Source organism: Podarcis melisellensis (genome assembly GCF_964234715.1).
Source record: "Podarcis melisellensis genome assembly, chromosome: 3".
NCBI classification, from domain to species: domain Eukaryota; kingdom Metazoa; phylum Chordata; class Lepidosauria; order Squamata; family Lacertidae; genus Podarcis; species Podarcis melisellensis.
Genome location: NC_138530.1, coordinates 1,904,050 through 1,918,709, shown reverse-complemented (window position 1 = coordinate 1,918,709; position 14,660 = coordinate 1,904,050). Strand labels below are relative to the sequence as shown.

The window sequence follows — 14,660 nt, the reverse complement described above, 5'->3', positions numbered from 1 at the left end:
TGCTCGGATCCTACTTGTGGGTTTCCCATAATGAGCATCTAGTTGGCCACTTTGAGAACTGTTGGAATGTTCAGGGTGGCAGGAGAGGATATATTGTTTATTAATATATTCCCTAGCTTGCGTTAGCAAGTTCCTTTACTTAGCAGAGTTACATTCCCCTTTTTGCACGCACAGCAGATAGCTGGTTGCAGGCTCGTGTAAGCCTCTCTCTATTACACAATTCAGTCTGTCTCAGATTGAATTGTATCGTTCCTGGTAAGTTCCCTTGAATCCCTCATAATAGAATAAAGACGTCACAATCTTATTCAAAGTCAATAAAAGAAGTTTAGTCACATCAGTTCACAGCTGGATTCCTGAAGGCAGACTTAGTTCCCATATGGGGGAATAATCCCAGTGCTTCTGCTAGCTGAGAGCTAGCAGAACAGTCCTAGCTAGAAGCTGGTTCAACGAAGAAGGGAGTCAAAAAGACAGAGGTGTGTTGCGTGACTCGTCATTTTGTTACCTGGACTGGTTAGTTCACACCCACCTTCTATCACATGCAAAAGGAAGGATGCTCCAGCCCAGGAGGAACAGGAAGTTTTAACTGGCTGGACCAAACATCCCCTTGCCTGTCCACTCTAGGAAAATAAGGAATGTTGTACTTGACTGCTCCCAGTGGATTACATCCCACAAGAAAAGGATGCTGGACAAGATGGATCACTGGCTTGATCCAGCAAGCTCTTTTTCTGTTTTTAGTTTGATATGAGGATTGGTGCTCTTACTTCCCAGGTTTCTACATTCTGGTTGAATGTTTTGGGTACGAAGAAACAAGGGGAGGCAACAGCAAATGGCAGACATTCTTATTTTTGGCCATCCTGAGCCATGCCCTACAGGTCCCTCATTCTTAACAGAGTGGAGAGGGCCCTCCAAAAGTTGCCAGGTTGCAACCCATTGGATGGAGGGAAGTCTCCAGCACGGGTCTCCTTGCCTTTGATGTGCTGGGCTGTACTAGAGTCATAGAATTGTAGGGTTGGAAGGGACCCAAGGGTCATCTAGTCCAACCCCCTGCCCAGCAGGAATAACCCCCTGAAATCCTCCCATCACAGGCTTGACTGCTTTTTGCTTTTCCATAAGGAGGGAGAGGAGACTTAAATTGGCCTCCTGAATGAATGCGAGGCAGCTGCTTCTGTTCATCTGTTCATCCATCTGGGCTTTGGCGGCCTGCTGGTTGCCGGGCAACCCAGAATTGACTTTTGGGAGGCTCTTTTTGGCGTTTGAGAAAACCCAGAAGTCTGTCAAAACTTTGCCGACGGCCTCTCCAAGGCATTCTAGTTTGGAAGGGGGAATCACTCTGCTTGGGCTTGGTAAGAACGGACCCTCCCTCTCCAAACGTGAAATTACGGTGCATATCTTTTGCCATTTCACCACCGCCCAATGAGCAAAAGGTAAAGGTAAAGGGACCCCTGACCATTAGGTCCAGTCGTGGCCGACTCTGGGGTTACGACGCTCATCTCGCTTTACTGGCCGAGGGAGCCAGTGTCCAGCTTCCGGGTCATGTGGCCAGCATGACTAAGCCGCTTCTGGAGAACCAGAGCAGCGCACGGAAACGCCATTTACCTTCCTGCCGGAGCGGTGCCTATTTATCTACTTGCACTTTGACGTGCTTTCGAACTGCTAGGTTGGCAGGAGCAGGGACCGAGCAACAGGAGCTCACCCCATTGCGGGGATTCGAACCGCCGACCTTCTGATCGGCAAGTCCTAGGCTCTGTGGTTTAACCCATAGCGCCTCCCACTTCCCATCCAATGAGCAAAGGAATCCCTTAATGAAGCAGGACTCGCCGACCACATTTTGAAACAGGCTTTTATCTATTTTGTTTTGTCAATTTTGCTCCAGAGAATAAACCAGGTTTTCTGTAACTGTAATTCCATTTCAGCAAACTCCTTTCCTATTGCATGAACTCTGTGTGGTCTCAGATCATCCTAAACACTCTGACACTGAGAGCTTGAACATCAATCTACCAAATGACGCTTCAGAGAAACCTGGGGAATTTTTGGAGGCTGATAAGCAGCAGGAATGGGGGGACGGGATTCTGTTTTCTTTGAGTAACTCAGTTGGGAACAGGAGGATAGCTAGCTTGGGGCAGCTGGGATGAGACCATGTCATTCTGCAATTGGCCCAGCAGAAGGACCCCTTAGGGCACTGGTGCCAATTAAGATGAGCATGCAAGATAAACGAGAATGTGAAAGTGATCAAACACATCGTTACAAAAGTCCAATTAAGATGGGGCTTTGGAACAAAGGCAACTTCGATGCTACAGCTGAGCTCCGATAAATGATAAGGTCATGTGTTTTCCTTTCTGCTTTCATCTGGGTTGTAAGGGATTTTCTGCAAGCCTCACTCAAAGAAAATGACCTGTGGGCAGTTCAGACTTCCTGGTGGGGTTTTCCCAGCAAGAACCCAGCCGAAACTTTCTTAATTCTCCATTAGTCAAACTTGTAACAAAAAAAAATTAGGGGTGACTCACCCTGAGAACTGGAGGTAGTTTCAGTTTCTTATTTTTCCAGTCTTTCAGTGCTCCCCATTTCTACATCAGTCTGTGATTTTTTTAAGAAGTGCTCATCAAAATCCACCCATATTTGTGTGTGCATTTCACTTCGCAAATACTTTTTTGTGTGGGAAATATATGCCTTTTTGCAATGAGATTTCCCCTAACATAATGCATTTTTGTGCATTGCTTTCACCAACACAAATATTTCCTGCTCATGTTCTCTCTAACATGCACTTTAGGGGGCACACCTGCTTTGCTCGAGGAAACTGTGTTGCAGATGAAAAAAATTAAGGCCATATATATGGCCTTAATTTTTTTCATCTGCAACACAGTTATATTATATTATATACAGTATATAATAAATGTTCATGGATGTGCCAGGCAAACATGTACATAAATGTATGGGCCACATGTCTGAGGCAGCAAAGGAAAACAGCCCTGGAGCCATTTTGGCTCCCAAACTGACCAAATGTTTTCTCTGCAAGGTCAAAGGAAAATGGGAAAGCCTCCCCATTGTCTTGTCATTCACAAAACCGGTCTTAAGGGTATATCTGTGTATGAATAGGGTGAGCCTGTGACCTGGCTCAGGAACTAAGTATTTGTCACTACAGGACTGGCCAGACTTAACAGGGTATCCAATCAAGTGAGCATTAATAGGTAACCTGCCAGATGGGAGATAAACAATGCACTCAGATTTCTGTTGTAGACCGCCTTTTCTGTGATGTAGGTATGATGTGTCTGGGGCTTTGTCTTGAGCTACACCCCTTCTGTGATGTATTTATGTTTGTGGGGTGGTCTTGGACTCCAGGGTGGGCAATTTAAAATGTCTATATAAAGGCAGCCACACCTTGGTTTGGGGTCCTCCTCCTCCTCCTGCATGTGAAGGGGGAACCCTGTTGCAACAGTTCAATAAAGATCAGGCTTACTAGCTGCTTTGCTTCACAATATTCTCTGGCTGGCCTCTGTTATTTTCTCCGACCGATGGAGAACCTGTAAAGGACTCTGTAAGGGCTCTTGTGTCCCCCATAAGGGAATAAGGGCAGATTTTCATTTATTACACAGAAAATTCAGGAAAGCACAGATTTTCAAAGGGCAGCTGTTGAATTCTAGTTTGCACACGTCGGTTTGGGGAGTGCAAATAAGGGAATGAATTTCTGCCCCCTCGTTGCCAGTTCCAAACCTCAAAGTGGCATTGAGGCAAGGAGCAACCCCCTCGCCGCCTCCAACACTGACACCTCTGCATACAACTGACTGGCTCTGAAGGTTGCAAGCGAAAAGGAGCTTTTTGCAGCAGAGGAGAATTCGGATCTGCTGCAAAGTGGCAGGAGGAGGAGGGGAGAGAGAGAGAGAGAAAAGAGGTGGAAGAAGGGAAAACCAGGGGGACCCGTCTCCTGCAACCTGAGTGTTTTTAAGAACTTGGCAAGCAGCTCTGTGAGGGAGGCCGTTATGTAAGGTTTGCAGCACCGGAGGTTTATGTAACAAGAGGAGGAAAATCAGCTTTGCAGACGCAAAACTCGGCAGAGAAACTTTGGGAGCAACAGCAGAGGAATTAGCCACTATCTCACAGGTGTGTCCGGGTCAGTGGTGTAGCGTGGGTTGTCAGCACCCGGGGCAAGGCAAGTAATTTGCGCCCCCTGACCCGTGGATTTGCGCCCCCTAACCCTAACCCCCAGATGTTGCGCCCGGTGCGGCCGACCCCCCCTGCACCCCCCACGCTACGCCACTGGTCAGGGTCAGGGATGGGAGTCTGCTTTGAGTTGGCTGTTGCCAAAGGAAGGCTCACTCCAGCCTCTGTGTGTGTGTGTGTGTGTGTGTGTGTGTGTGTGTGTGTGTGTGAGTGAAGGATTTTTTTAAAAAAAAGAAGTTTCCTTTGGAGCATGCGCAGAGTGCCCATTACTCATCCCCTCCATGGAACCCCAACCGGCCCACACAGACGTGGCATGAAAAAGGGCAGAAGTACAATTCCCTAGAGGGACATGGGTGGCGCTTTGGGTTAAACCACAGAGCCTAGGACTTGCCAATCAGAAGGTAGGCAGTTCAAATCCCCGTGACGGGGTGAGCTCCCGTTGCTCAGTCCCTGTTCCTGCCAACCTAGCAGTTCGAAAGCACGTCAAGTGCAAGTAGATAAATAGGTACCACTCCGGTGGGAAGATAAATGGCATTTCCGTGTATTGCTCTGGTTCGCCAGAAGTAGCTTAGTCATGCTGGTCACATAATCCGGAAGCTGTACGCCGGCTCCCTCGGCCAATAAAGCGAGATGAGCGCCGCAACCCCAGATTCGGCCACGACTGGACCTAATGGTCAGGGGTCCCTTTACCTTTACAATTCCCTAGCTATTTGAGATGGTAAGAAGGGCCTGCAGAATCAGGCCAGCGGCCCACCAAGTCCAGCGTCCTGTTCTCACAGTGGCCAACCAGATGCCCTAATGCAGCGGTTCTCAACCTGTGGGTCCCCACATGTTGTTGGACTACAACTCCCATCATCCCTGAGCTCTTGCCTTGCTAGCTAGGGGTGATGGGAGTTGTAGTCCAACAACATCTGGGGACCCACAGGTTGAGAAAGGCTGCCCTAATGCGAAACCCCTTCGGAAAGGCTGTCACGAATGCTTTACCTGAGATTCCTGCATTGCAGGGGGTTGGACTAGATGACCCTCAGGGTCCCTTCCTACTCTACAAATGATTCTGCGACCTGAGCACCAGAGCCCTCTTCCCTCCTGCAGTTTCCAGCAAATGAGATTCAGACGCGTTGCTGCCTCCGACGGTGGAGCCACAGCAAAGCCAGCCCTCCATCTAATTGTCCAATCCTCATTTAAAACCATCCAAGTTGTTGGCCATCACTGCCTCCTGTGGCAGGGAGTTCCAAAGGTTAACTACACACTGCATGGGAAAGTCCTTTCTTTTCCCTGCTCTGGATCTTCAAGCATTTAGCTTCCCAAGATGCCCGCGAGTGAGAGAGAGAGAGAGAGAGAGAAAAAGCCTTCCTCCATCCTCTTTCTCCATGCAAGGCATCATTTTAGAAACCTCTTTTTTTGCAAACTTTTCTACCCAGCTGCTTTGGCTCTGTTGCCTCTTTAGAAACCAGCAGCTGCTTCAAATATTCAGTACATTTTCCTCTCTAGCTTTCAAAACCTGTAAAAAAGGGAGGTTTCAAAAATCTGTCTGACACATCATTTCTACATCCGAAGGATGCACACAGATATTTTCTCAGCCCACAGAACATCTGGGCAATCATCCTGCCTGAAAAGTGTTGTGTTGCTTCCTGATATTTCATACTTTCTCCCTTCCACACATAAACAAAGGATGCAAGGATAGGACTGGGAAATGGGAATATCTTTGCAGGGACTCTTCTGAGCACATTACCTGTGATACACCTGCCAGGTGAAACATCATAGAATCATAGAATTGTAGGGTTGGAAGGGACCAGAACGGTCATCTAGTTCAATTCAGGTTTGTCCTTATTTCTTCCTAGATGACCCATTGGATCCCTTCCCATTCTAAGATTCTCTGAAATTTGTGCCAAGGGCAAAGGCAGGCATCGTATAACTCAACATTGTTTTTAAAACTGTACACTCTAGCCTTCCAACAACAAAGTGGATGGTGCAAGTCAAACGATCCATTCCAGAAAAGAAAAAGCACTGATATTTGCACACACTATAAAATAGAAATTTTTTAAAAATGCAGAATTGCAAAGAAGAAAACAACTCCCTAGAGATCTCTGTCCCTCTCACCTTCAACCCTACCAAGACACACTAAGAATGTTTTTAAAGTCCCATTAAAATAAAGGTTGAGTGTTCTCCCCTGGCAAGATGATTCCAAAGTCTTGGTGCCACCACGCCAAAGGCCCTGTCCTGCTCCTATTTGCCACCAGCCTCGCTTTGGATGGTAAGAGTCAGGCAACCATCTCACTTGATGGACAGGAGTGGGTGGTTCCTTCGCCATCCTAATTCCAAACGGTTTAGGGTGTTCCAAACCAGCACTTTAAACCATGCCCAACATCCCTTCGTCCAGTGGTTCCCAAATATTTTGGAGCTGCCAGTGGCTTGGTTCCTGTACCCTATAAAAAGCATTATTCAGAATAGCAGTTTGCACAACCCACTAAGGAAGAGAACCACATCATAAAATCCAAAACAGTAACAATTAATTGCATGATGATGATCCTATCCAATCAGAACTATCTAGTTTAATTAACTCCGCAAAACGGATTAATTGGTCCAGCGATACCAGCTTTTCAAAGTCAGAGAAGTCATTCACACCTCCATCAGCCCCCTGCCACTCCATTGTCTCTTAGCACACACCCCCCCCCATTGCCCTCTAGAAAGCTGTACCACCCATTGTGGGAACTTTAGTCTGAGGCAGGGGTGTTCCCAAACACTCCTTGTGCAGATTTTAAAAACTCTCCTTCCTTACCTCATCAAATGGAGCTTCATCCTCGCAGTTCTCGATCACTCGGGTGTAGAAGGAAAGGCCTGCAGGAGCCAAGGAGAAAAACAGACATTTAGCTTTTGCAGAACAGCACAGAACCCAGAAGAAACGTGTTGATTGTAGCACTCATTTCGCTTTATTGGCAGAGGGAGCCGGTGTACAGCTTCCGGGTCATGTGGCCAGCATGGCTAAGCCGCTTCTGGCGAACCAAAACAGTGCATGGAAACGCCGTTTACCTTCCCACCAGAACAGTACCTATTTATCTGCTTGCACTTTGATGTGCTTTCGAACTGCTAGGTTGGCAGGAGCTGGGACCGAGCAATGGGAGCAAGTCATAGGCTCTGTGGTTTAACCCACAGTGCCACCTGCATCCCTTAGCGCCTTAGAGACCAACTAAGTCTGGACCATAAAGAAGGCTGATCACTGAAGAATGGATGCTTTTGAATTCTGGTGCTGGAGGAGACTCTTGAGAGTCCCATGGACTGCAAGAAGATCAAACCATTCTGAAGGAAATCTGCCCTGAGTGCTCACTGGAAGGACAGATCCTGAAGCTGAGGCTCCAAGACTTTGGCCCCCTCATGAGAAGAGAAGTGTCTCTGGAAAAGACCCTGAGGTTGCGAAAGATGGAGGGCACAAGGAGAAGGGGACAACAGAGGACGAGATGGTGGGACAGTGTTCTCGAAGCTACCAACATGAGTTTGACCAAACTGCGGGAGGCAGTGGAAGACAGGAGTGCCTGGCATGCTCTGGTCCAGGGGGTCACAAAGAGTTGGACACAACTAAACAACCAAACAACAACAACAAGACGAGCTGGTCTGATGCAATCAAAACAATTTAAAAATTGTCCAGTAGCACCTTAGAGACCCACTAATTTGTTCGGGGTATAAGCTTTCGTGTGCATGCACACTTCTTCAGATACAGTGGTACCTCGGGTTCTTAACCTGAAACTGTTCTTAACCTGAAGCACCACTTTAGCTAATGGGGCCTCCCGCTGCCGCTGCACCGCCGCCATGCGATTTCTGGTCTCATCCTGAAGCAAAGTTCTTAACCCGAGGTACTATTTCTGGGTTAGCGGAGTCTGTAACCTGAAGTGTATGTAACCTGAGGCATCTGTAACCCAAGGTACCACTGTACACTGAAACAGAATTCACCAGACCCTTATATATAGTGGGAGGGTGGGGAGGGGTTTTTCTCAGGAGGGTAGTAGGAGATGGGTGATTGACTCAGTGGGCATGGTAAACCTGTTGACGACTGTTAACGACTGCAATTAGTCCTACAGGAAAAAGCCTGGGATAGTATGCAGATGACCAAAAATAGCTTTAGCATGTGCAATGAGACAAGAATCCAATATCTCTATTCAGACCAGGTTTCTCCATAGTTTTCAGTTTAGTCAAACATGTTCGGACTCTCTCTCCAACTTGTTGCTTTTTCTCTGGCCCAAGTCACTGTCAAACTCAACTCTGGCTTTGTCTATTGAGAAAGGGGGTCCTATCCATTCGCTGTCTCACACCTGAATGGCCCATCACCCAAGCGATCATCTCTCCAAGAAGCCAGACCGGCTTATATTTTAACACTTGCTGCATCCAGGGGTTAGAAGAGTCTGGCATGCAGCTTAAAACCTAAACTCTTACACACACAAATATATATATAACAAAAATAAATAAATATACAAGAAAGCATATCACCAAGCTTATCCCCTGGAACATTGGTGCAGGTAAGCCCTTAAAAGAGCATTGTTACATATTTATAAATGTCCTCTCTTTTTATTTTTATTAATGTATTAATCTGGCCTGATTGTGACTCATCTATGCAGATAACAAACAGAGAGTGAGGCAATTGTCAAAAGTCTGTGTTGTCTCTGGCATCCATAGAGATATATCTATTTCTAGCAAATAGATGTGTGTACTGTATTTTGAGCCATAGTTCATGGAATCATATCCTACCCAACTGCACAGAAACCTTTGTGGTTTTGCTTTAGCCTCTATCAGTCTCAGACTGAACATAACCTTTTCTGAAATTGCAATAGGCCAAATAGATTGTGTCCTAGCGCGAAACATTTGATATTGCTTTACATGTATTAACAATGGAATAACATGACATTTTTGAACGAAAGCAGTGTGCTCTTGTGGCGTTTGTTGTGATTTAAGTTGTCTGTTGACGCAGGTGGCGCTGTGGGTTAAACCACAGAGCCTAGGACTTGCCGATCAGAAGGTCGGCGGTTCGAATCCCCACGACGGGGTGAGCTCCCGTTGCTCAGTCCCTGCTCCTGCCCACCTAGCAGTTTGAAAGCACATCAAAGTGCAAGTAGATAAATAGGTACCGCTCCAGCAGGAAGGTAAACAGCATTTCCATGCGCTGCTCTGGTTCGCCAGAAGCGGCTTAGTCATGCTGGCCACATGACCCGGAAGCTGTACGCCGGCTCCCTTGGCCAGTAAAGCGAGATGAGCACCGCAACCCCAGAGTCAGTCACAACTGGACCTAATGGTCAGGGGTCCCTTTACCTTTACCTTTAAGTTGTCTGTTGTTGCTTTCATTTTCTGTATACCACTTAGAGATTTATATATATTAAGTGGAATAGAAATATTGTGAATCAATAAATCCCTGTACGGAAATCCCATAAAAACATTTTTTGCATTACATCTCATCCTTGAACAATTTTATTCTGTGAAACGCCCTGAGACCTCTGGGTATAAAGGTAAAGGTAAAGGTACCCCTGCCCGTACGGGCCAGTCTTGACAGACTCTGGGGTTGTGCGCCCATCTCACTTAAGAGGCCGGGGGCCAGCGCTGTCCGAAGACACTTCCGGGTCACGTGGCCAGCGTGACATCGCTGCTCTGGCGAGCCAGAGCCGCACACGGAAACGCCGTTTACCTTCCCGCTAGAAAGCGGTCCCTATTTATCTACTTGCACCCGGAGGTGCTTTCGAACTGCTAGGTTGGCAGGCGCTGGGACCGAGCAGCGGGAGCGCACCCCGCCGCAGGGATTCGAACCACCGACCTTTCGATCAGCAAGTCCTAGGCGCTGAGGCTTTAACCCACAGCGCCACCTGCGTCCCTCTGGGTATAGCGCAGTATATAAATTCAATAAATAATAAATAATAATAATAATTTGATCAGACTCGTTTGCTATGAATACATCAAAGCCTGGGACCCAGAGAGACGGATGAGTCCCATCGAGGTAGCCGGCTGACGAATCAAACCCATCAGACACGCTAAGGAGAGAAGCCGTTAATCCTGGGCATGGATATAAATCTGCATTCGCTTTTTATTGCTCCGTCGCAGAGACTCCTCTTTGAATGCAACTTTTATGACATGGCAGGGGATGAGAAACGTTATTAAAATGTTAAGACCATCTACCGCCAAATCGAAATCAACCCTCTTCTCAAAGGCTTTGGAGGTTATTAAATGTGTCTGCCTCCAGCTGGAGAATCCTGTTTGCAGTTTCTGCTTTTAATATTGCTGTGAGCTGCCCCCGATTTGCATCGGGAATGGCGGAGACTTAGAAGGTTCTTCCTGTCGGTGAGGGAATGTTCAGGGTGGCAGGAGAGGATATATTGTTTATTAATATCTTTCCTAACTTGCGTTAGCAAGTTCCTTTACTTAGCAGAGTTACATTCCCCTTTTTGCACACACAGCAGATAGCTGGTTGCAGGCTCGTGTGAGCTTCTCACTATTACACAATTCAGTCTGTCTCAGATTTAATTGTATGTTCCTGGTAAGTTCCCTTTTAACCCTTCTTAAAAGAATAAAGACACGACAATCTTATTCGAAGTCAATAAAAGAAGTTTACTCACATCAGTTCACAGTTGGAATCCTGAAGGCAGACTTAGTTACAAATATGTACATGTGGATCTACCCCATATGGGGGGATAATCCCAGTGCTTCTGCTAGCTGAGAGCTAGCAGAGCAGTCCTAGCTAGAAGCTGGTCCAACGAAGGAGGGAGTCAAAAAGAGGGAGGGTGCTGTGCGACTCGTTCTTTTGTTACCTGGATAGGTAAGGTCACGGCCACCTTCTAACACAGGCAAAAGGAAGGATGCTCCAGCCAGGAGGAACAGGAAGTTTCGACTGGCTGGACCAAACATCCCCTTGCATGTCCACTCTAGGAAAACAAGGAATGTTGTATTTGACTGCTCTGTGTTTCACACCCCACAGTGCAGAGGAAGGTGACTAAAATGATCAAGGGTCTGGAAGCCAAGCCTTATGAGGAACAGTTGAAGGAGCTGGGGATGTTTAGCCCGGAAAAGAGGAGACTGAGACGAGACTGGAGAGCTATCTTCAAATATCTCAAGGGCTGTCACATGGAAGATGGAAGAAGATTGTTTTCTCCTGCTCTGGAGGGTAGGACTCGAACCCATGGCTTCAAGTTACAAGGAAGGAGCTTCTGACTAAACATACATAGAAACTTTCTGACAGCAAGAGCTGTTGGATAGTGGATCGGTCTCCCTCGGGAGGTTGTGGACTGTCCTTCCTTGGAGGTTTTTAAGCAGAGGTCGGATGACCACCCGTCATGTTTGATCTAGTTGAGAACCTGCATGGCAAGGGGTTGGACTGGATGACCTTTGGGGGTCCCTTCATGCTATGATTCTCTCATTCTGTGATTCTATGATTAATTGGGGTAAGTACCCCAATTGGCAGGCAATGAAAAATAGAGAGAAGCTGCATGCGCTTTCAGTGATAGGGGCCAAGAGCAGAAGTCATGGCAATGAAGATAAATAATAATAATAATAATAATAATAATAATAATAATAATAATAATAATAATAATAATTTATTATTTATACCCCGCCCATCTGGCTGGGTTTCCCCAGACACTCTGGGCGCCTTCCAACAAAGTATTAAAATACAATGGTCTGTTAAACATTAAAAGCTTCCCTGAACAGGGCTGCCTTCAGATGTCTTCTAAAAGTCTGGTAGTTGTTGTTCTCTTTGACATCTGGTGGGAGGGCGTTCCACAGGGCGGGTGCCACCACCGAGAAGGCCCTCTGCCTGGTTCCCTGTAACTTGGCTTCTCGCAGCGAGGGAACCGCCAGAAGGCCCTCGGCGCTGGACCTCAGTGTCCGGGCAGAATGATGGGAGTGGAGATACTCCTTCAGGTACACTGGACCAAGGCTTTAAAGGTCAGCACCAACACTTTGAATTGTGCTCAGAAACAGACTTCCTGTCATTTAGCATTAGCAAGTACATCTTCAGCTCATCGTGATTTCTCCAGATGCAGTTCTGGCGCATTACAACCAGCCGGCGAAAGAATTCAAAAGCTACTTAGCGCTGATATGATGAATTGCCCCAGGAAAACAGCTGATATCACTGGGATTTGCCGCCCATGGACTATTTGGTAGAGTGGGATCTCTGCCCTCAGTCCCCGCAGGATCAGACTGAAGGAGCAGCTCATTTCACATCCTGGTGCAGCTAACCAGAAGACGCTAAGAAGCCCAGAAACAAAACCTGGAGGCAAGAGCGCTCTTCCATCCTTGCTCCCCAGCAATGGATAGTTCGGAAACATGCCACATGGCCATGGCTCAGTTGCAGAGTGCCAGATTCACATGGAGAAGGTTCCTGGTTCAGGTCCCAGTGTGGGAATGTTGTGGACAGTAGGGGAGGATATATAAAATAAATATTATCCTTCCTCACTCACACTAGAAAGTTAGAAGCAAAGCACATTCCCTGTATATGGCAGGAAGCTAGTTGGTAGATTCGTTTGAATCTCTCTTTTTAAAAAAAAAATAAAAAAAATTATTAAAGTTTCAAACATTTTATAAAAACAAAACTAAACAATACAATACAAACAAACAAACAAAAATAGAAACAAGTATAATTTCAGTCCCTTATTTTCTTATAACTTACTTCCCCGACTTCCTCATACCTCCCCTTTCTGTATTCCAATTTCTAATTTATTAATTCAGCAAATCCTTTCCCTTATTTTTCATTTAATTTTTAGTCTCTCTTTTCTTTTTTTACTTATCCATTACAGCTGGAAACCACATATTTTCTAAACCAACGTCATTCTAACATTCATTAATTTTACAATATTTCTTATCTCTGCCAATCCCATATAATCTATCACCTTCATCTGCCATTCTTCAAAGGTGGGTAGATCTTGTGTCTTCCAATACTTTGCGATGAGTATTCTTGCTGCTGTTGTGGCATACATACAGAATGTTCTATCCTTCTTTGGCACCAATTGGCCGACAATACCCAAGAGAAAGGCCTCTGGTTTCTTCAGAAAGGTATATTTAAATACCTTTTTCAGTTCATTATATATCATTTCCCAGAACGCCTTAATCTTTGGGCACGTCCACCAAAGGTGAAAGAATGTACCTTCATTTTCTTTACATTTCCAACGTTTGTTGTCAGGCAAGTGATAAATTTTTGCAAGCTTGACTGGGGTCATGTACCACCTATAAATCATGATTCGTTTGAATCTCTTGAGTTAAACAATCCAGTCTGGCTTGTCCAGATTGGGTTGTTCCTGGAAAATTTCCCCTTTAGTTCCCTCTTAAAAACAATAATGACACAACAGTCTTCTTTTCTTAAAATTTCGACTCATGACATGCAAAGCGAGATCTGCTTCTACTTCTCAAAGGCCCAATCTTGCTCGATTTGCAATCCTTGTTTTGCCGATTTCTTTGAATATTCTAATATTCTGAGATTGTTAAATTGGGGTTTTCATCAGCTGTACGCCATGATCATCGCAATGATAACAAATCAAGGCTTGACATATCTCGCTTTGCATGTCACGAGTCTATCTCATATATTAGTTTCACCTTCTAAGTTGGATTACGGAAAGAAATGAACTTTTCCACGATAATTCTAATTTTTCGAATTTCACCTGTAGAACAAATCAAGGCTTTGATATATCTCGCTTTGCATATCATGAGTCGATCTCATATATTAGGTTCACCTTTGAAGCTGAATTAGTGAAAGAAAGGAACTTTCCCACGATATTCTAATTTTTTGAGTTTCACCTGTATACCGTACATGTGGAACTACCCCATATGGGTGTTAGTCCCAAGTGACTGCAGACAGGCAGTTGCTGCCACTCACTCGTCGAAAGCAGGATGGAGAGGAGAGAAAGAGAAGGTGTGCTCCCTGCCTTGCCCTTTTGTTACCTGGGCAGGTAAGGCCACGCCCACCTCTAGTCACATGCAGAGGAAGTTTGTCCCAACCCAGAAGAAAAGAGGAAGTTTTCTACTGACTGGTACAAAGCATTCCTTGCATGTCCCCTCTAGGAATGTTGTAAAGGTAAAGGGACCCCTGACCGTTAGGTCCAGTCATGGCTGACTCTGGGGTTGCGGCGCTCATCTCGCTTTAAATGCCGTTTACCTTCCCACTGGAGTGGTACCTATTTATCTACTTGCACTTTGACGTGCTTTCAAACTGCTAGGTTGGCAGGAGCAGAGACCGAGCAATGGGAGCTCAACCCATCGCAGGGATTCGAACTGCCAACCTTCTGATTGGCAAGCCCTAGGCTCTGTGGTCCAACAGTCATGTTACACTTGACTGCTATAATAATGATGATGATAATAATGATGATGATAATAATAATAATAATAATAATAATAATAATAATAATAATAATACAACATTTTATTTATACCCTGCCCTCCTCCCCAGCCAAGACCAGGCTCAGGGCTGCTAACACCAGGTATAAAAACAATTGATTAAAATACAACTTAAAAACAAGACTAAAGTACAACATTAAGATGCCGCTTCC

The 14,660-nt window shown here is 45.8% G+C and overlaps 1 protein-coding gene across 13 annotated transcripts in view; it reads right to left on the bottom strand.

Moving 5' to 3' along the window:
- OTOF (otoferlin) overlaps positions 1-14,660 on the bottom strand; it is a 204,435-nt gene that overhangs the window by 177,760 nt on the left and 12,015 nt on the right. For all 13 annotated transcript variants that reach the window (XM_081903604.1, XM_081903593.1, XM_081903601.1 and 10 more), the window contains exon 2: positions 6,935-6,993. In XM_081903604.1, the coding sequence (XP_081759730.1) occupies positions 6,935-6,993 (59 nt within the window). The remainder of the gene's footprint in view (positions 1-6,934; positions 6,994-14,660) is intronic.